General features: G+C 43.4%; 1 protein-coding gene and 1 long non-coding RNA gene across 3 annotated transcripts in view; one reads left to right on the top strand and one right to left on the bottom strand.

Annotated features, from left to right (window-relative positions):
- Positions 1-5,876: 5,876 nt before the first annotated feature.
- The window catches only part of LOC114223053 (uncharacterized), an 87,871-nt gene continuing 74,284 nt past the window's right edge, over positions 5,877-19,463 (top strand). For both annotated transcript variants that reach the window (XR_015767862.1, XR_003612047.2), the window contains exons 1-2: positions 5,877-5,991; positions 7,848-8,805. This is a non-coding gene — a long non-coding RNA (uncharacterized LOC114223053). The remainder of the gene's footprint in view (positions 5,992-7,847; positions 8,806-19,463) is intronic.
- Positions 10,468-19,463, bottom strand: part of TTN (titin) — a 268,068-nt gene continuing 259,072 nt past the window's right edge. Inside the window, 7 exon segments of the mRNA XM_028121746.2 lie at positions 10,468-10,768; positions 10,902-11,204; positions 11,749-11,902; positions 12,006-12,566; positions 12,648-12,778; positions 13,506-13,662; positions 13,790-19,437. Coding sequence (XP_027977547.2) covers positions 10,470-10,768; positions 10,902-11,204; positions 11,749-11,902; positions 12,006-12,566; positions 12,648-12,778; positions 13,506-13,662; positions 13,790-19,437 — 7,253 coding nt within the window. The 3' untranslated portion in view covers positions 10,468-10,469.

Genomic DNA, 19,463 nt, shown 5'->3' with positions numbered 1-19,463 from the left:
ATTTTTTTAAGCAGTACCTGAATATGTTCTCTTTATTAAGTTATCATTTAGACAATATGAAGAAAGTGAAATTTCGCCTTGATACCCCCATTGCCCCTGAGATAACCACTCTTCTTTGGAGCATACCCTTACAGATCTTTTCCCGATGTACTAACTTTTCTTTTATGTAGGTGTATGTGCAGTTGCTCAGATTAGCTCTTCGATAGCAAGGTGGCACGTCTCTATGGTGCAGCTGGTAATAAAGAAGGAGGTAACTCTATGTATCTGCACAAGTATTTTTGGTGTGTGACAGTATAATTCTGGCCTCTGCTGTTGTTGACCTGACCGGCACTTCAGCTCTTTTATTTTCTTTTTAATCCCCCTGTGCAAGGAGCTATGACTTGACTGCTTTTTTCTGGGTAGCTAGAATGAGGCCATTTTCTTTTGAAAGGCAATCGTAGAATTTCTAGTGCTTTTCTTTAATTGCGCGTGCACGAATGTGTATGCAAGTATGTCTGGACATATGGTTTCTTGGTTGTGGACAGTGGAACCTGGAATTGTTTTGTTTTGAGATACAGCTTTACATTGAGTTTCACAACTGATTTTACAAGTGGAGCTACAAAGGATAAAACAAGTTTGCTGGAGAAATTACCACGACTCAGTCAAAACAGAGTCGTGTTTTTTATTTGTTTGGCAGCAATCAAAAGTGTGGCCCAGACACAGCAAGTGTGAAGCATCCAGATTTCTGTCTTGGAATTTATACGTGTCCATGTGATTAAAATCTTTATTTGACAAATTTACATGGTAAATGAGCATACAATAAATATCTTTTAAGTCTTATCACCCGAATCAGACTATACTTGATTTAAATAGGACATTTCTTTCCTTTTTTTTTTTTTAAGATTTTATTTATTTATTTGACAGAGAGAGACACAGAGAGAGAGGGAACACAAGCAGGGGGAGTGGGAGAGGGAGAAGCAGGCTTCCCGTGGAGCAGGGAGCCCGATATGGCAGGGCTCCATCCCAGGACCCTGGGATCACGACCTGAGCCGAAGGCAGACGCTTAACGACTGAGCCACCCAGGCGCCCCTAAATAGGAAATTTCTATACTGTGCCCTTTTCTGTGGTCTTTGTGCTTGCTAGGAGTTGCTAGGTTGTCCCGGTGTTTCAGCATGCCGTCAGAGGTAGCACACCCGGGAGATTGTCTGGAGCCCCTTGCTATGATGCCTCAGGCTGGGTGAGGCCTTACAATACAAGTAAGATAATGCAACTGGTATTTGGCTTATTGTTTTTTGTTTGTTTGTCTTCTTGTTTTGCAATGGCTGGCCGGAGAGAAGTGTGCAGCAATAAATAACCTGTGGTTTATAGCATTGTGACCATGGGTGGCAGACTGTCTTTTTTTTTTTTTTCTTCTGTGCCAACTCTGACCAGTTAGCTATAGCTTCCAGGGATTCTGAGTTTGAGGCTGGGATCAACAGAGAGTAAGCCACCTACTTGCTGAATGATGTCTGTCATGGGTTTGGCGGGAAGGTGTGGGGAGTGGCGGCAAGGGTTTTCTGCCATCCAGAATATAGGGCAATGATTATAATTGGACTCTGCGTAACTTTGCTAGATTACATTTTTAAAGCACTCACAATAAACAGAGTTGAACAATTCATAACTGATTCCTTATTTTCAGTTTACACTATCAAACCAGTTTACACTATCACACCAAGTTTATACATATGTATATAAATTTTAAATGGAAACAAAACTAGCCCATCACCTATTCAGGCCAAGTGTGTATGTGTGCCTAAGTAACACACACCATTCACTTACTAGCGGTGCCTTTGTGAATTCGAAGACCTTTGCAACCTTGACGTGGTGCCCAGGCAGGAAAAAGACCCAAAACAGTGCCATGCTTTTAAAAAACCTTAAAAAGTCTAAGGTTAGCAAGTGCAATTCAGTAGCCTACCAGTGCTTTATATAAGTCAACTTTTGTGTTTCAGTCGCCCTTAGTCATCACTTGAGAGAAGAGTTTTAGTTCATCTGCAGTTTTATGTAAATAGCAGCTCTCCTTAGAGTTGTCCCTTCTCCTGCTACTTTTTTTTTTCTTCTAAAAACAGAAGCCATTGTTTTTGGCCGTGGGCGGGGAGAGGGGGCATTTGTTGATTGAGACTTCTTTCTTGCTTTTGTGAATTAGGCCACGTTGGCCACACAATGTCCTTGAATATGGCTTGAGTTATGAAGCCTAGCAAAATGTACCACTGACCTACTGTTTTTGGCCTCATAACGGTGTATTTCGAGGACACGTGGCTTCCTTTACTATAATGTTTGTCACTTTACGATTCAACTCCTATAGGTGTTTTTTCTTCCTTTTGGGAGAGTATGAAGGGAGTAAGGAAGCCGATATAGTTTTAGATGAGGTTTTTGATAGTTCACATTATTAGCTTGATCTAGAGAAAATAAGACTCACTGTGTGATCTTTTTCTTGCCCTCTGGTCTTCAAATTCTGTATGTTATCTCAGCCTTTCCTTTTTGCTCACTCTGAAGAAATCATGGTTGTATGTTATGTTATAAAAATCATGTTAGAAGTAAGTTTCTAAGAGCTTTCCAATATTATCTAGCCAAAGAGAAAGTCATGGGAACTTTTCCCATTCTGCTTTTCCTTTTTAAATACCCTTATTCACTTTATCTTTTTCTCCATTTTTTAATGGCTCAAACGAAATAGAAGTTTTTTTAACTGAGATATAATTGACATATTATATTAGTTTCAGGTGTTTAACATAATGATTCAATATTTGTAACTTTTTCTCCATGTTTGATTAATGATACAGAGTCCCCCAAAAGAGCCTCCTCAGTATTTCCTCTTTTGGTGAGCTGTTTTGGGAAACAAAAGAATCACTTGGGAAGGGTGGTGAGTTCAAGAGGGCATTTAAATTTAGGATAGCTTACATATTTATTTAACTTAAAAAATTTGTTCAGTCACTATTCATTGACTACTAAGTGCTATTTTGTTAGCATTCAAATTTGCTTTGTAATTCTTTTTTTTAAAAGAGTTCATTTATTTGAGAGAGAGAGCAGGAGCAGGGGGAGCGGGAGAGGGAGAAGCAGACCCTCCCCTGAGCAGGAAGCCCGATGTGGGGCTCGATCCCAGGACCCTGGGATCACGACCTGAGCCGAAGGCAGACGCTTAACGACTGAGCCACCTAGGCGCCCCTCGTGGTTGTTTTAAAATAGCTTTTTCTTTATGTGTATAACTAGTACATAAGCACGTGATTTTTTTTTGCCTTTGAAATGTTTTTATTTTGGGTTAGTCATAACTAATGATGGTTCTTACAACAAGAGCTTGTGGGTTTAATGTTTAATGTTTAATGAACAGTTTGTGACTTTAGAAGTTAAATAAATTGGAAATATTGAAATTGATAGAAAAGCTAGTCTCTAAATAAAACTTAATAACCTAATAGCAAATATGGCTTTAGATTGATATAACTAAGCACTTTAATCTTGAAACATTCTTAAATAGGATTTTTGTTCCCAGGGGAAAAATAAACTTCATTTTAAAGTATATGTATACTTCCTTTGTGAGCATTCTTTTTTTTCACTTCCAAGTGCCAAAAAGTGTACTCTATATTTTTGTTATGAAAATTCTGCTTGTTTAAAGTATTGTAGCAATTTTATAAATCAATAAAACTGAGCCATGTCAACATTGTGGGGGAAGCTTTAATAAATTTGCTACATCACTAAGAAAAATTGAAGGACAGCATGTATTGAAAGTGTAAGGAAGGGTAGCCCTTTGCTTTTAAAATAATGTGACAACTGGTTTCCTGAGCACTTAAATGTAAAATCTGATTGGCTAAATCAAAGTTAGTGCTGTGATGTGAGAAAAGATTGTAGGAGGAGAAGAAACATTTAAATGAAAATATTTAACGGGTCACCTGATTTGGCTAGATCAGGGGTTCTCCCCCTTGGCTGTGCATTAGAACCCCCCAGGAGCATTTACACTTACTGATGCTTGACCCCGACCAATTACAGCAGGCTCCCTCGGCGTGGAACGCAATTATTGGTATTTTTTACAGCTCCCCTGCGATTCCAATGAGTAGCCAAGGCTGAGAACCACTGAGCTGGGTGGAAGCTCTCACTCCTGGTTGTTACATTTAAGAGGCATATTAGATAGCGTTCCAAGTTCGGGGCCATCATCTAACAGCCAGAAAGGCCAATCATTTTTCCAGGTCCTTGGTAGCGCCTGAAGATCAGCAGCATCGGCTTCACCTGGGAGCTTAATGGAATTGTCGAATGTCGGACCCCCTACCTAGGATCTGCCGATCCTCAGGTTCTCCCTATGCTCTGTCAAGCTTGAGACGCACTGTTGCAGGTGGTATTAGGGTGAATGTAGCTCTTGATACATCCTGCCTTCTGCTGCTTTCTGTGGTTTTCTGTCCTAAGTCAGTCGTGCGTGATATTTTCATACAGGGTTGGAAAATGAAAGCAGTACTGTGTGCTCACGTCGGCAGGTTACAAGCTAGAGGTGATCTTTCTGATCTGGAGCACGTGTGGAGGAAGTGACGCCCACCGTCACATCACCACCGAGCTCCACGCTCCCCAAGGCGGGGAGAGAAAACGGAACCGGAAGAAAGGTCTCTGGGCTGAAGGCCACGCTCTTGCAATACCCGCACGCAGCTTTCATGTGTTAAGGAAAAAAAAGTTGTAGTCCTTGCAAGGATATGTCCTCGTTCACATCTTTACTTTGCTAATTCTTCATGGAAAGAGAAAGAAATTTCCCCTGAAGTAAGAAATTTACTCATCCCGGTCTCCAGTGGAAGCGACGAAAACAAAATCCTCCAAGTGCTCGGGAATAATGTCTGTCCAGCGCCCAGCTCTCAAAACCTCCCTGACCGTGGCCAGGGTCCCCTCCCATAAACATTCCGGGAACTCTCCATTGGCTTCCCTCCATCTAAGGCATCCACTGAGAACCAGGCAGATTGCCTCCTTCCTTGAAGGTGGGAAAGGTTCTTTTCTGTTCCTTCTTTAGAGCCCACAACATGGTGTCCAGAGAGCTGTCAGCTCTCTCACCCACTGTCTGTCCACATGGCATGTTGTTGGATCAAATAAGCCCCTATTTCCTGGCTATATAGCAGATGCCAGTGAAGGTTCTAAGCTTTCTGAGAGGAACAATTGACTACACTGGCACTGAGGAGCCTTTTTATCGGGAGTGACCTGAGGGCATCTTGCTGTCTGCCCTGTCCTGGAACCATAATGACCCTGAAAGGTGGAACAGAACCCTCTTCTCCCTAAACAGGCCTCCCTCCTGCCCTCTCAGTCTCCTGCAGGCTCGAATGTTGGTGTTGTGAAGGGGTGGCGAGCCCACGTTGGGAAATGGGGAGCTGGCCCCTCGTTCCAGCTCTGCTATTTGTGGCTTTGGGCACGTTATTCAAAGACCCTAGATCTCAGTGTTCTCCCCTTGCAGCTTTCTTTCCGGTGGGTCTCTCCACTTGGGGCCCCGTTTTTCTTCCCCTTAGTGGTCCTTCCATTTATGAGACGGCATCTCAGCCTCCTGTCTGGTCTTGGCCCGATGGACCTGGTGGTGTCCTTTCTCTGCATCTTCTTCAGGTTGTTCTAGGCAGGACACAAGAGTAGAGGAGGATGTGGGCGAGGTTCTCAGCAGATGGCGGGGGGAGTGCCCGTGTGCCTCACCTGACTACAGGGCTCTCAGGCAAAACTGGCAGCCATCAACAAAAAGCTGATTTCATTCCTGTGTTGCAAGTGCAGGGAAGAATTCTGCCCTCGTGTTCCTTTCTAAGGCTGAGACTGGGGTCAGACAGGGTTTCAACATCCCTAGAACCTTCCCCTATAACTCAGGAAATGTGTACCTGTTCCGTCCTTAGCAAGAAGCATTTGTTCTTGAGGCTCTGCTGGTTCAGGAGCACCTGGTTTGGGGGGCCCTCAGAGAAGTACACATCCACACCAGGCTCATCCATAGCAGCCCCTTCTGGCTGCAGAAGGAAAGGAATCCTGAACATCAGAGCCCTGGAGGTGATGTGATTTTGGAATATAGATGAGGTTCGGTGGGGTGGAGTCTGGAGCCCAGACCAAGAAAGAGTTCTTGAGGCGTCTTTGGTGCAAAATGGTGGTTTATGAAAGCCCGGGGCCAGGACTCGTGGGCAGAATGAGCTGCTGCCCTGGGGCTGTGAGCTGTGGCTGGTTCTATACTATGGGGTTGGTGGAGGTAAGGAAAAAGGGAGGTTTTGAAAGAGCTTTCATTTGTCAAAGAAGACTCACAGGAGACCAGAGCCCTTGCCATTGTTAAGTTAGGTGGTTTACCCCTCTAGTAAGGCATTAACAGTAAGATAGTTGGGAGCTTCCTGGAGGATGTTAGATTCCTATCGCACATCCTTATCAATGCGCTGCAGGTTTAAAAAGAAATTCAGTTTTATTTACATTTCCTTCTGCCTCAGCCTCCCTCAATTTTATGGAGGAGAGGGTGATGTTAGGGCTTCAGGAAACAGTTCTGGGTCTCTGGAAGTTAGGCTATTGATAAGAAAGCTTCTTCCTTGTAAATCACTAGGGCATTTGTAAACTGAGGGAGACTCAGGTCTTGCAGGACTGTGATCCGTACAAGTTAACTATTTGTTTTTCCTTTAGGGCAGCCAGGAGTGCCTGAGGAATGTCACACATATGGGGGGGGGGGGGGGGTTGCAGGGTGTCAGCTTCTGCTTTGTCCTCAGCTTGCCTTCTGTTCTCTCATCAGAGGGGTTTCCAAAATGGGGCTCACCACTGCCTCTTTTTGTGGGAGCTATGTGTAGGTATTTCTCAGATGCCTTGGCATCTATCTGCCTCCTCCCTTTGAAAATGTAGGGCAGTATTTCTTAAACTTTTTGAATCACTGACGTCTTTAAAAATGAAATGAAAACTAGGAGTCCTAATCCCTAAAAAATATACATAGACATCATCTCAGTATGTTCACGGACCCCTGAAGATACGAGGATAAGCATGAATTTCAGGTTTGGAGTCCTGACTTTCAGGACTCCCTGGCTTTTCCACAGGATTCCTGAGGGATTGGAAAGCATTGGCATGCTCTCTCCGCTTACTTGCTTCCCACCTTTCCTTAAAGTGAGGTAGGAGTGAATGGGGATCATCCCCATGAGCCACATTCCCACACCACATCCTCAGGGGAGCCCGGCTTGCTGGGCTGGACTCGTACCTCCCCGCTGCCAGCTCGGAGGCAGGGGGCATTGGCACCGAGAAGGCGGTGGGCAGTGAGGTGCCCTCTCACCTCTGCAGGTTCCCTCTTTCCCCCACCTGTGGTGTACCCCCAGGGTCTACCAGCCTGACGTTATTCCTGTATCCCTAAGACCCCAGACAAGCTTAAGAAAGACCTTTCCAGGAATGGTTATAAAGCCCCAGAGGTGTAATTACAGGGCCATTAGGGGCAAGAGATTTGGTGGTAGGGAAAGGTCTTCCTGTGAATGGCGTCCCCCAGGAAGAAATAAGCTCTTTGATGTAGAATGACAAATAAACATCATAGCTATCTCAGACTAGCTAAAGACTTGGTAAAATTTGGTCAAGTAACTACTTTGCTTAAATCTCCTTTATGCGTCTCTTTACCTCTTAAGGAAAAGCCCAAACTCGGTGGTGTGGTTTCTGAGGCCTTTTGCAATCCTACCCCGCCTCTTGCCCCCAGGCCTCTGCTGTTGCAAAGGTCCTCTGCCTGGAAAGCCCCACCCTGCTTCTCCTTATCTCCTCCCTACTTCAGGTCGAAGTTTTGATGAGGAACTCCCCCAACCTGATTGTTCTGTATTTCTCTGACTGGATCAGATGCCCCAGTAGTGTGCTTTCAAACACTATGGATTTTTTTTAATTAAACCACAGCACTTAATTTCATTTCTTAGGTGATATCCTGTTCCTCCTGCGAAGATGTAGTCCTGTTTACACCTTCCGTGTTTCCACCTGCTGTAGCCTGACTCAGCCTGCATGCAGCACCGATGAAAACTTTTCGTTCTAGCATCCATCAATTAACTTTGGGGAGCACTGTATCACCTCTCGGAGAATCACAACACATTTAGCTCATCAAAGGCTCTGAGAAGTCCTGCATCAAGAAGTGCAAAAACCCAAGTCCTAAGTTTGGTTGTGGAACACTCTTTTCACAGCATCTACCAACATCCTGAGGAAAAGAGTTAGGGAAATATAGATCCAGAGATACCAAAAGGCATAAAGTTAAGCTGTAAGCTTTCACTTTTTATAACCTTAGACTAAAAATTGATGGGCCAATCTATTTTTAAAGATTCTTCTATTTTTCTAGCAGACCATCTTTTCTCCTATTACAAGGAAACTGGACTTTCTCTGAATTTTTCAAAGTTATATTTGGGGCAGAGTAAACAAATACAAATTACTTTCTGTTTTTGGAGCACAAGCATAAAACATTATTCTTGAATCAGTCGCCATAGAGACTCTCAATTGGTTATTTTACGTGCTGTTTGCCATTTACGTCCCGCCCCACCTTCATCTGTATAATCAGCTACTATTGAACGCAGGTAATACGTTCCCGTGGCTGCCCCACGCGGCTGGCGTAGGCTGCAGACTTCTGCTAAGGCATAAATAGAGGGCAGACCTTGCCTCTGGCGTGGCTGACCTCGGCTGCGTAGGCTGTCGGCCCTCCCTGCTCTTCCCTGCTCTCCCCCGCCCAGACTGGCTCTCGAGGCCAGGCCGGGGTGACATCCTTTCAGCTTTAGAGTTCGCATGAGCTTGCGCTGTACCTCAGTCGTGGATGGGACGTGTGAGGGTATTAGCACGTTGGGGTTGGAAATCCTCCCCAGGAATCACCCAGCAAGTTCTGCCTCTCATTTTAAGGTAAGAATAGGCATTTAAAATGGTTACATGATGTCGAAGATGCTGTTGGTACTGCCCAGGCCCCCCCAGGTTAAGTGTACCCGACCAGGTTTCTTGAGTGCTGGCTCCTTAGCTGCCCTGGCCGACAGGTGTCCCTCTTTGTCCGGGAGGTCATTTCCCTCCCCTCTCTCGGGCCTCCCCTGCCCCACCCCGAAACTCACAGCCTGTAAGGGCTGTCCTTGGCTCTTCACTACATTGTCCTTCAGGTACGGTCTATGTTATCTTGCTCATCTTTGTGTGGTTCCCAAGGGTGTCTAACACAAAATACTGTGAACTGTAGATGTTCGGTATTTTTGATGGATTGAGTTGAATCAGTCCCCATAAAAATATTTTTCTTGATAATTTTAAAAAGATTTAAGCTGTTATTTTGGGTTTTTTTTGTTAAGTTTTGAGAATAAATTTATCCATGAGAATCAAATCTGTGCTTTAAAAAATTGTTGAATATATTTAACACAATAATTCAAATATTTACTTTAAAGAACCTATTGACGTGGGCCTTTTTGAGCTCGATTTACTCGATCTTATCTGTGATCATTTCTGTGATTTGTGAGGTCATACTCCCCAACCCCAGAATTTCACAAAAAACAGCCAACCACACATTTTGAGGTGCAGATAGCTTGCTTTATTTTGTTGTTACTATTTCTCAAGGAGGTCCAACAATTTTAACTAACAATTGAATTTATAACTGCATGAAAGGAACTACATCAAATTGACATTTTGGGCAGTTAGTAATGGTGTAGTTGTTTTTAATTTAACGACAGCTTTATTTTGTTGTTGTTTTTTTTTTTTTTGCTGTGGCTCATTGCTTAGTTGCCCCAGTTTCTCAGGTTTAAATTTGAATTTAGAGCTACCACACGAAGGCGTTGGCTGCACCCCAGAACCTCCAAGAGTTAACACTGCTCTGGCATAGGAATACTTGAATAGCTTGGTGAAATGAAGGGATGGCCAGGCGATGTTACTTTTCCAAGCTACCCCTGCACTCTCTATGGTCAGAGACAGTGTGGAAGGAGCGAACAGAGTGTTGGCCGTTACACTCTGCTCTGGTAATATTTAAGTCATAATTTAGAGTGTGACATCATCAGAAAATGTAAGACATTAAAGTGTTGCTTACAGGAGGGTAAATGCAAACATCACCAATGCCTTACATTTCTGATTCAATAGGTATTGGTGCACATGTCCGGTTATGTGCATGGCATCATCTTTTAGGTGGATTGGGCTTCTTCAATGGGGAATTTCTCAACCCACTGAGGCATACTTAGACATCAACATTATGTTGAGGCACAAAGATTGATTAAGTGTTGAGCAGGGTATTCGTTCCATAAGAAACTTTCTCCTACCAATGGTTAGTTTCAAAAGTTACATTGTAAAATGTCAAAATAAATGGTACAAAACTTTATAACCGTTAATCCGGCTATATACAGTATGTACATGTCACTAGAAAATGCATAATATTCTTAGGTCAACAATTATGAAAGATTGAAATGTCTAATTTTGAACTTTGACTCATTTAGGCTGATACAAAACTACTTTTTCTTTTGGAATATTTACAGATCAGAAAGATTAGTCCATGTGAATCATTTGTGAAAGGTTAAGGAGGAGTATGACTATGAGGACCACAGGCCCTCTTACATGGATCGAATATTTATATTCACAGTGGCAGAGTCAGATCCAAATTCATTCCCTAAGCTCAGGGTATAAAGTCCACCATCTTGTTTCTGTACGTCCATGATGATCAGAGTCGTCAGGTCATCTGTGTTTTCAATGTGGAATCTCCCGTGTTGTTCTTGGGTTTGAATTTTTCTTCCGCCACGGGACCATGTTATTTCTGGGGTAGGCTCACCCGTAAAGGCACAGGCTACTGTTAAAACTTTGCCCTCATCAATGCTGATGTCAGAGGGAAGAGCTTCAATTTTAGGTGGAATTCCTTTATAGAACAACAACAAAAATGTTTTAGGATCGCTGAAAACATGATTTGCGTTCTACTAAATTACATGAACTAAAGACTCTACCGTGCTAATAGGCTTGTCTGCCTCTACCAGTAATCTTTTATTGCTCACCTCTTATGCCTGCTTTAAGCATTCTACTAGTTGAGCTCTCCAGTTGTGTCATGCTAGATTTTCCCATAAAACTGCTGGAACTCATTTCTACAAAGGACTCTTGCATGGAGGACATGCTTTGGGCAGACATGCTTGCAAATTTCATTTCAGTCATGCTGCTAGCACTGCTGCTGCTGAGACTGCTGAAGGAGGCCTCCTGCTTAGAGGCAGACATTTGGACTGACTGAGACGAGAAGCTTCCTTGCAAGCCTGTGTCACCACTTGTTCTCAATACTACCTCTCTGGGAGGTTCTTCAACTAGAGCTGTGGAGCATAGCAGATACACGGTGAACATCAATGACATCTGGTTAATTGGGGACATCTGACAGTGACTTCCAGAGATGGAAAACTTACACACACACACACACACACACACACACACAAACACACAAACGTAACCCAAACAATTTGCTGTGAAAGCATAAGCAAATACATACATTTGTCAAGAGCTAGCTCAATGTCTCCAAGAAACGAATCTTTAGATTTCTATCATTACATTACATGCAGGTGCTAGAATAACTAGGAGAAAAATGATTAGTCATATAGAAAATCACAGAGATGTTGTGCATTCTGAAAAAAAAAAAATAACCGGGCACTTGGTAGCTTGGCTTATTAGAAAGTTAATTTGTCCACATATCTGTTTAGCTGCAAAGAAAATTTGACCGTAAGGATGAATTCACACAGGAGGCCTGTGCCTATTACACAAGGAATTTAATGAGGCTCCTCGGGGTTGGCTGTGCTGAACACAAAGAGGAAAAAATACATAAAGGCCTTAAGCATGTGAGGAAAATGGGAAAGATATACTTACGAAGGACCGTTAAGGAAGCGGTAGCTGAACACTGGCCACGGAAATTTTTGGCCTTAACTGTGTACTTCCCACTGTCGCTTACTGAGGCATTTTGGATTTCAAGAGAATATACGTTTCTGGAGCGACTTACACTGATATTTGAAGAAACAGAAATCTAAAATATAAGCGGGGGGAGGGGGGAGTGTTTCTTTGAGCTCTTCAGGAATAGATGTGGCATTTTAAATTTTCTTCGATGGTATATTCATAATTAAACTTACCGGCAAGTTGTTTTTAAACCATTCAATTTCTGGGGATGGCTCACCACTGATTTCACAAGAAAAGACAACATTTTGTCCTTCGTTGATATTTTGAGATCTGGGCTGTGAGATGAAGGCTGGAGCATCGGAGAGTTCTTTGCTCAGGGTCAGATCATACTGACATTTGATGAGCCCTTGGCTGGTTTGGCCTATGCAGGTGAGGATCCCTTCATCTTTGTGACTGGCCTGCTTGATGGTTAGGGTCTGATCGCTGCCCGAGACACCGTATCTGTACTCCTCAGAGTTAGTGAGCTCTACGCCATTCAGTACCCATTTCACATCCGTGGCACCAGCAATGTTGGCTTTTAAGGTCACCTTCTGACCATCACTTATGCTCATCTGAGTAGAAAATGCTTTAATCTCCGCATGCGTTCTGATTTCTTCCGATGCCTTTGATGTTTTAGTGACTTCCTCATGGACAATGGATTTTTCCAGAGAGGTTGCTTCTGATTTCTTGACTTTTTCAGAAATCCGAACCTTTGAAGCTTCCTCCTTGAGGGCTAACTTTTCTTGAGATTTTACCTCTGATTTTTTCATTTCTTCAGAAATTAGGGCTTTTTGGGAAATTTCCTCTTGGACAACCGCCTTCTCTTGAGATTTCACCTCTGATATTTTCGTTTCTTCAGAAATTAGCGCTTTTTGGGAAATTTCCTCTTGGACAGCTGCCTTCTTTTGTGATGTAATTTCAGAGGTCTTTTGTGTAGAAACTTTCTGTGCCTCTGTGTCTTTTACAGCTAAAAAAGAAACCTCTGTAAGGCAAACTTAACTGGAAAGAGGCCCCACCCACCCTTTACTCTTGTAGATTGTACAAGCGAATGAGACACAAAGAAAAGGAACGTTGCCTTTTGTAGGCAGTGTAGGTAATACTTAATTCTTTCTCAGCCCTAGTCTTGGAAAATTGTCATGCATGACTTTTGAGATCAGTATAATGATTCTTTAAACTAAATTGAAGACGATTCTTATGACTTGAAAAAAAAAGTCTTGAAAAGAACAGTCAAAATATTTAGGATATGTGTGGATTTAGGAACTTTTGATAAAAAAATTGAATTATGTTATAGAAGATTGAATGAAAGCAGCCTAATTTTAATTGGAAAAGTAATCTAGCTCTTTTACTAACTGCATTGCTTGGGAAAATTACTAAGAGTGAAGGTTTATGGAAGCAGTACCATTTTGTATATTCACCCGACTTCATTCCTAAATATTCCTGGGAACAGGGGCTGCCTCTTTGGAATCTTATATACCACCATGTATAATTAGGCACTTGATAAGTGCTTTTTATGCTAATATTATGCCTTCTTTAAATATGTGTATTTCTATATTTGTGTACAAATGGTATTCTGGAATTTGGAGAACAGTTTAATACGTGTGTGTGTGTGTGTGTATGTATAAGGGAGAATGTTTAGAAAACTTTCCTTAATATCATTTTCTGAAAAACAATGGTAAATATAAAAGCCAACCTACCTTTTATAGTTAATTTGCAGCTAGAGGACACAGATCCAGCTGAATTTGTTACTGTGCAAGTATAAAGCCCACTGTCCGAAGTATCAGTCTTATGAACTTCTAAGAAGAAAACTCCTTTGTCTTCAGAGAGTTTGTATTTACTTCCTTGTGTAACAGCCTATAGAATGCAAGTGATTTGAGTTTTAAAAAAGAAGTTAAGGTTAAACATTTTTGGGGAGATGGGGAGGAGGGAAGGGGTTAGATTTTTAGGAGATAAAACTGAGAGACATTTAAGAACTGGTTACCTTTCCATCCTTTGTCCAGATGACGGTTGGCCGGGGTTCTCCAGTAGCTTTAACCGCAAACTTAGCGACGCTGTCTGCAGAAGCTGTTGTATCCTGCAGTCCAGTAACGATGGCTGGTTTTGAGGAAATTGGTTCAGGAGCTTTTGGTTCAGTTTTCTTGGTTTCTGTCGACTCAGAAGTTTTCTGAGCTGCTTTCTTAGTTTCTGATGTCCTTGACACCTGTTCATGGATACTCTTAAAGGTTTGTCCCGTAAAGTGGAAGTTCGTTTTTGAAGTTCCACCTTCACTAGATATCTCACAGATGTATTCTCCACTGTCAGATTCCGTGAGGTTATGGATTTTGAGCTCATAGGTACCATCTGCTGAATAATGAAACTGGAAATGCCCATTTTCCTTCAGTTTCTTGCCATCTTTATACCAGGTGACCTCTTTTGCGCATAATACACTACTTTCGACTGCGCAGGTCAGCTTCACAATATCTTTAGAAGCTTCTGCTTTCAGGGACTGAGTTATCTTGGGTGGGACAGAGACCGGCAGCTGCTGAACCTTCTCTGTTGGTGTGGGTTTTGTCTCTGTGGGTGATACAGCTTTTGGGTGGGAAGTGACTGGTTCCGGGGATTTCACTCGTTTTGGAGACTTAATGGCTTCTGGAGATTTCACTCGAGGTTCTGGGGATTTGACTCTCGGTGGTGACGTCACGGCCTTTTCAGGAACCCTGGCCTTCTGAACAGTCAGAGTGAACTGAGCTTCTTGCCTCCCTTCGCTGTTTTCTACCACCACGCTGTAATTGCCTTCATCAGAAGCCTGGACTGAAGAGATCTCAAAGGTTGATTTGTACTTTGTGGTGGTCACTTGGTGGCGGGCAGAAGAACTTAGAACTTGGCCGCCACGCAGCCAGATCACAGTGGGTACCGGCTCCCCATCTGTGTCGCAAGAAAACCTCACGGACTCGCCTTCATACACAGTGACAGACCTTGGCTTCGTCAGAATTCTTGCTCCCACCAAAGTTGTCTTGATCTTTCTCTGTGTGGTTTTTTCTTCCAGCGACTTTTGTTCCACCACAGCACTTCTCATTTCCGCGGATGTGTGGTGTTCATATGCCGACAGACTTTCCCTTGTCTCTGTCATCTGTGACTTCATTTCCCTGACTGAAGAAGACGCTTCCATCTCAGACATTTTCTTGAATGACGAAACAGCGTATTCCTCTGTTCTTGTTAGCTCAGGGAAAACAGATGGGGGGACTTGTTCGTCTCTGCGCCGGGAAGCGTAGGTAGTGTAATCCCCGCCTGTTACATCCAAGGTTGCGTAGTCCATGGCCTCACCTTTATAGTTAGTACACACAGCACGGTATGTTCCACTGTCCTCAGCTTGACAGTCCAGAATTTCTAGGGTCAATACCCCACTCATGTTGGTGTAATGAATCTTACTGCTTTCCTGGAGTTCGACACCATTGTGGTACCATTTAACCTCAGCGGTTGGCTTAGACTGAACATTTAAGATAAAATGTGTATTTTGGCCACAGGGTACCCTGTGGGAGCGCATTCTCAGTGTGATTCGAGGGGCATGGTCCAGCGTAAAAGGCTGCTGACTCAAAACTTCATACATCCTTTCTGATGTCTTCTGAGTCTTTAAAGCAGCTTTCATGGACTCGTACCTGGAAAAGATATCAAATCTGGCAGACCTCTCAAATCTCGAGAGTGATCTCTCACTAGACACAGGGCTGGGGGAACGGGGGCGAGTTCTCTCTGGAGTAGGGGACCTTCTTTCTGTGTCATCTTCATATTCCTCCTCTGGTGGTCGGCGTGGCCGGATTAGCTCGGACACTGGCCTCATTAACTCAATATAGGTTGGAGACAGGGAACGCCGCCGCCTCAGCAGCCTAGATACTGAGGAGGAGGAGGCCTCTCTCTGAGCATGTTTTGAGGAGGCCTCTCTCTGAGCGTGTTTTGAGATTTCGTATTCCTCCTCAATTTCGGTTATTTCTGTCACTTCTTTCTGTCGCCTTGATTTCTTTCTAGACTTTTCTTCCTTTGACATGTGGTCAAGCTCGCTTCTGTATTCTGAGAGTCGCTGGGTGCTAGTGACTGGGCGAAGCAACTCTTCATCCTCTTTCTCAGCCATGATCCTCTGCCGTTGTTTTGGCTCCCTGTACGAGGCCCGGGCGTGCCGTTCCCGCAGTTCCGCATAACTCGTGCTAGTCTCAGCCCTAGTGGGGATGTGGTAGGTTGAATATCTGAAGTCTTTTCTTGTTTCCTCCACCTTGACGTGAGCTTGTGGTGAAGAGTAACGCAGACTAGAAAGCTCAAAACGTGGAGGGCTTCGGCTTGGCGGTGAAGCTGAGAAACCCAATTCAAGCTCTTCTTCAAGACGCAGCCTCTCTTCCTCTGTTCTTTTCATTGCCAAGTAGTCGTCAATGGGAAGGAGTAATTCTTCATCTGACATGTCACCAAGAGAACGTCTTCTAGGTCTGTAATAAAAGTCATAATCTGGAGAAGGTGTACGGCGGCGGGCTGGTCTCACCATTTCAAGATCATCTTGGGAGAGTTTGGGAATACGCCATTTAGGTCTGTATTGATCTGTAATGCGTGGAAGGGGCATCACATAGAACTGTTCCCATCTTGAAAGGCGGATGCGCTTGGGTCTTTTCTGTACAACTCTGTCAATTTTCCCAGGCATTTCAAATTGATCACGTATCTTTTTGTACCATTTCATGTCGGACATAGGCACAAATTGCTTAATGCGTTGGTCTTCTTCTATGGTAGTCTGTTTGTACTTGCGTGGTTCTGGTACCTCATAAGGCATACGGAGTTTTCTCTCTTCCTTCTTTTCTTCCGTCTCAAGACGGAATTCCCCTTTTACAGTCTTGGTGCTTACAGCTGGTTTGTAAAGGATGGCAGCTTCTCTCAGAGCCTCTTGGGCTACCTGTGTCAGTGGCACCGTTTCAGTTCCAGAAAGAATTTCAGCCATTCTTAGTGTCTTGTCAATTTGCTTTTGGACATGTCGTTCACGCTCTTCCTTAGTTTTGAATTCATGCTTGACGTACCTTAAGCGTTCCACTTGGAGGTGAGCCTGGCAGCTGGTGGATCCAGCTGTGTTCGTGGCTGTGACCCTATAGTAACCTGTGTCTTCAGGCAAAGTGTCCCTGATGTGCAAAGCATAATAATCCAGGCCTTCGTGGATAATTTCAATGTTAGGCCCCAGGGACAGTGGCTGGCCATCTTTCTCCCATTTTAATGTTGGTGGGGGGATGCCAGACACTCTGATTTCAAAGCAGACACTTTGGCCTTCTTGGCATTCTGCGTTTGCCAGCAGCCGTTTGAACATGGGTCTTAAGGTTGTATCTGTTGGCGGTGGGTGTGGGGTTACAGTCAGTTTTGCTTTACAGCTGTCCTCACCATATTTGTTCCTTGCCACAACCGTATATTCAGCAGCATCATCTATAGTTACGCTGCTGATTGTTAACTGGTAAAGACCCTTGTCAGATTCAAATGTGTACTTCGTATCATCATCACCTGGTTTGATTTTCTGACCTGATTTATACCATGTTACACGAGGCTCTGGGTGGACAGTTATAGTTACTCCAAATCGGACATTTTCACCCACATAAGCTGTCTTGTTATAGAGAGGCAACGTAAATTCTGGTGGCCTTTCCAGGAGTCTCATCGTGTCAGTTCTGCGCTTAATTTTCTTCATGGTTCTACGGCAGTAATAGTCGTAAGTTTCTCTCACACCTTTAACAAATAGTTCTGCGTAAGAACTATCTTCACCATAGTCATTGACTACTTTGCATCTGTAGGTGCCATCATCAAATTTGGTAATGTCTTTGATGTACATGGTGGCTACTCCATCTTCATAGGTGATTTCATATTTCTCACTGTTCTCCAGCTGTCTGACTCCAAAGTACCAGGTCACTTGGGTAGACTGATCATAATTTTCAATTTTGCATACGTATTTGGCATATCCTCCTTCTTCGCCAACTGCATGCATTATCTGCCCAGAAACTGGGCCAATTTCAATGGATGCTACTTTAACTTTAGCAACACTCACTCCCTTCTGAGATCGAATTGCACCACCGCAAGAGATTCGGGCCGCTGACACAACCATGTTGAGGTCTTTCTTGATCAGTGTGTGGTAGTAACGCCGGTGTTTTAATGTTCTGATAACTTTAGTACTGACTCTTTCTATCTTCTGCTTCAGCCACGGATGCTGGAGCGCCTCAGATGCTGTCATGCGAGATTTTCTCTCTTTCACTAACAGCCGGTCAACAAAATCCATGGCTTCAAGGCTAATCTCTTTGAATGCTTCTTCATCGAAAGTATATTCAGCATTCATGATGTTCTCAATTATCTGTTGGTTAGTTTCAGCCAGGAATGGATTGGTACCACTTAACAGCACATACACCAGTGTTCCAAGTGACCACATGTCTGTGGCGGTGCTGACAACATCATGCTGGTGGACTTCAGGTGCATAGTATTCGGGGGCAGTGAATAGAAGCCTAAAGTTGTCCCCTGGCTTCAGCTGACGGGCTTGACCAAATTCTATGATTTTAATGGTGGAGCTCCTTCTTGTTTGGTAAATGATATTTTCTGGTCTAATGTCAAAGTGTCCAATATTGTGACTATGTAAGAACTCAAGTGCTTCGCAGACCTGGCGAACATAACTTACAATTTCTCTTTCATTAAGTTCAAAAGCACTTGTGTTAATGCGCTCAAATATATCAAGTCCTGATATGAACTCAAAGATCATAACTAATTCTTCCATGCTCTCAAATGATTCATGGAGGTATAAGATGTTTCTGTGCCTGGCAATGTTTAGAATGGAAATTTCCTTCTTTACCAAAACCTGATCAGTCCCCTTGACTTTAACAAATTTGGCCATGTAAGTCTTCTTTGAGGATATTTCAATGCAACGGTGGACAATTCCAAACTGACCACGCCCAAGATCTTCAGCAATCATATATTTCTCATACAGTTCCTTAGTTGACGAATGAGATGCTTTAGTCATGGAAACTTCCCTAGTTTCGTCTACCTCTTCATCATAATTCATGGCTCTGGTCTTGTCTTCTTTGGTTATGGTTGGTTCTGAAGGCTCAGAAGGTTTGCTCAGGCCAAATTTATTTTCAGCTATTACACGGAACTGGTAGCTTGTTTTTCCAAATAAGTTGACCACGGTATAACGTGTTTCTCGGGCCTGTCCTACACGGAGCCATCTTTCTGCAGTAGTTGCACACTTTTCAACAATGTAGTTGGTGATTTTGCTGCCACCATCAGAAGCTGGCTCAGTCCACGTTAAGTTGACAGAATCTCGTGATACGTCACTAACTTTGACTCCTCTGGGTGGGTCAGGAACATCCGCCACATCCAGTTCAACAGTCTTCTGGTCAATTCCAAATCTGTTTTTAGCACAGACCACATAGAAACCAGCATCTTTTCTCTCTACTCCATTGGGGAAAACGAGTGATGTGAAAGACCTCGTGACAATAACTTGATAGTGGCCATTATTGTCGATGAGATCTTGTCCTTTCTGCCAGGTGATCACAGGATCTGGTTTGCCACTGAAAGGGATCTTGATGCTGACCACCTCACCTCGGAGAGCATGAACTGCCCCCATGCCTTCAAGAGTTTTAGGCAAGTGTATCTTAGCTGGAACTGCAGCAGAATAAAAGAAGAAAGAA

Source organism: Eumetopias jubatus, unplaced genomic scaffold (assembly GCF_037043125.1).
Source record: "Eumetopias jubatus isolate StellerSeaLion01/CBP00866 unplaced genomic scaffold, mEumJub1_p1.0 scaffold_3, whole genome shotgun sequence".
In the NCBI taxonomy this organism is placed as follows: domain Eukaryota; kingdom Metazoa; phylum Chordata; class Mammalia; order Carnivora; family Otariidae; genus Eumetopias; species Eumetopias jubatus.
Note: the sequence above shows the minus strand (reverse complement) of the source record. Positions and strands in the feature narration are given on the sequence as shown.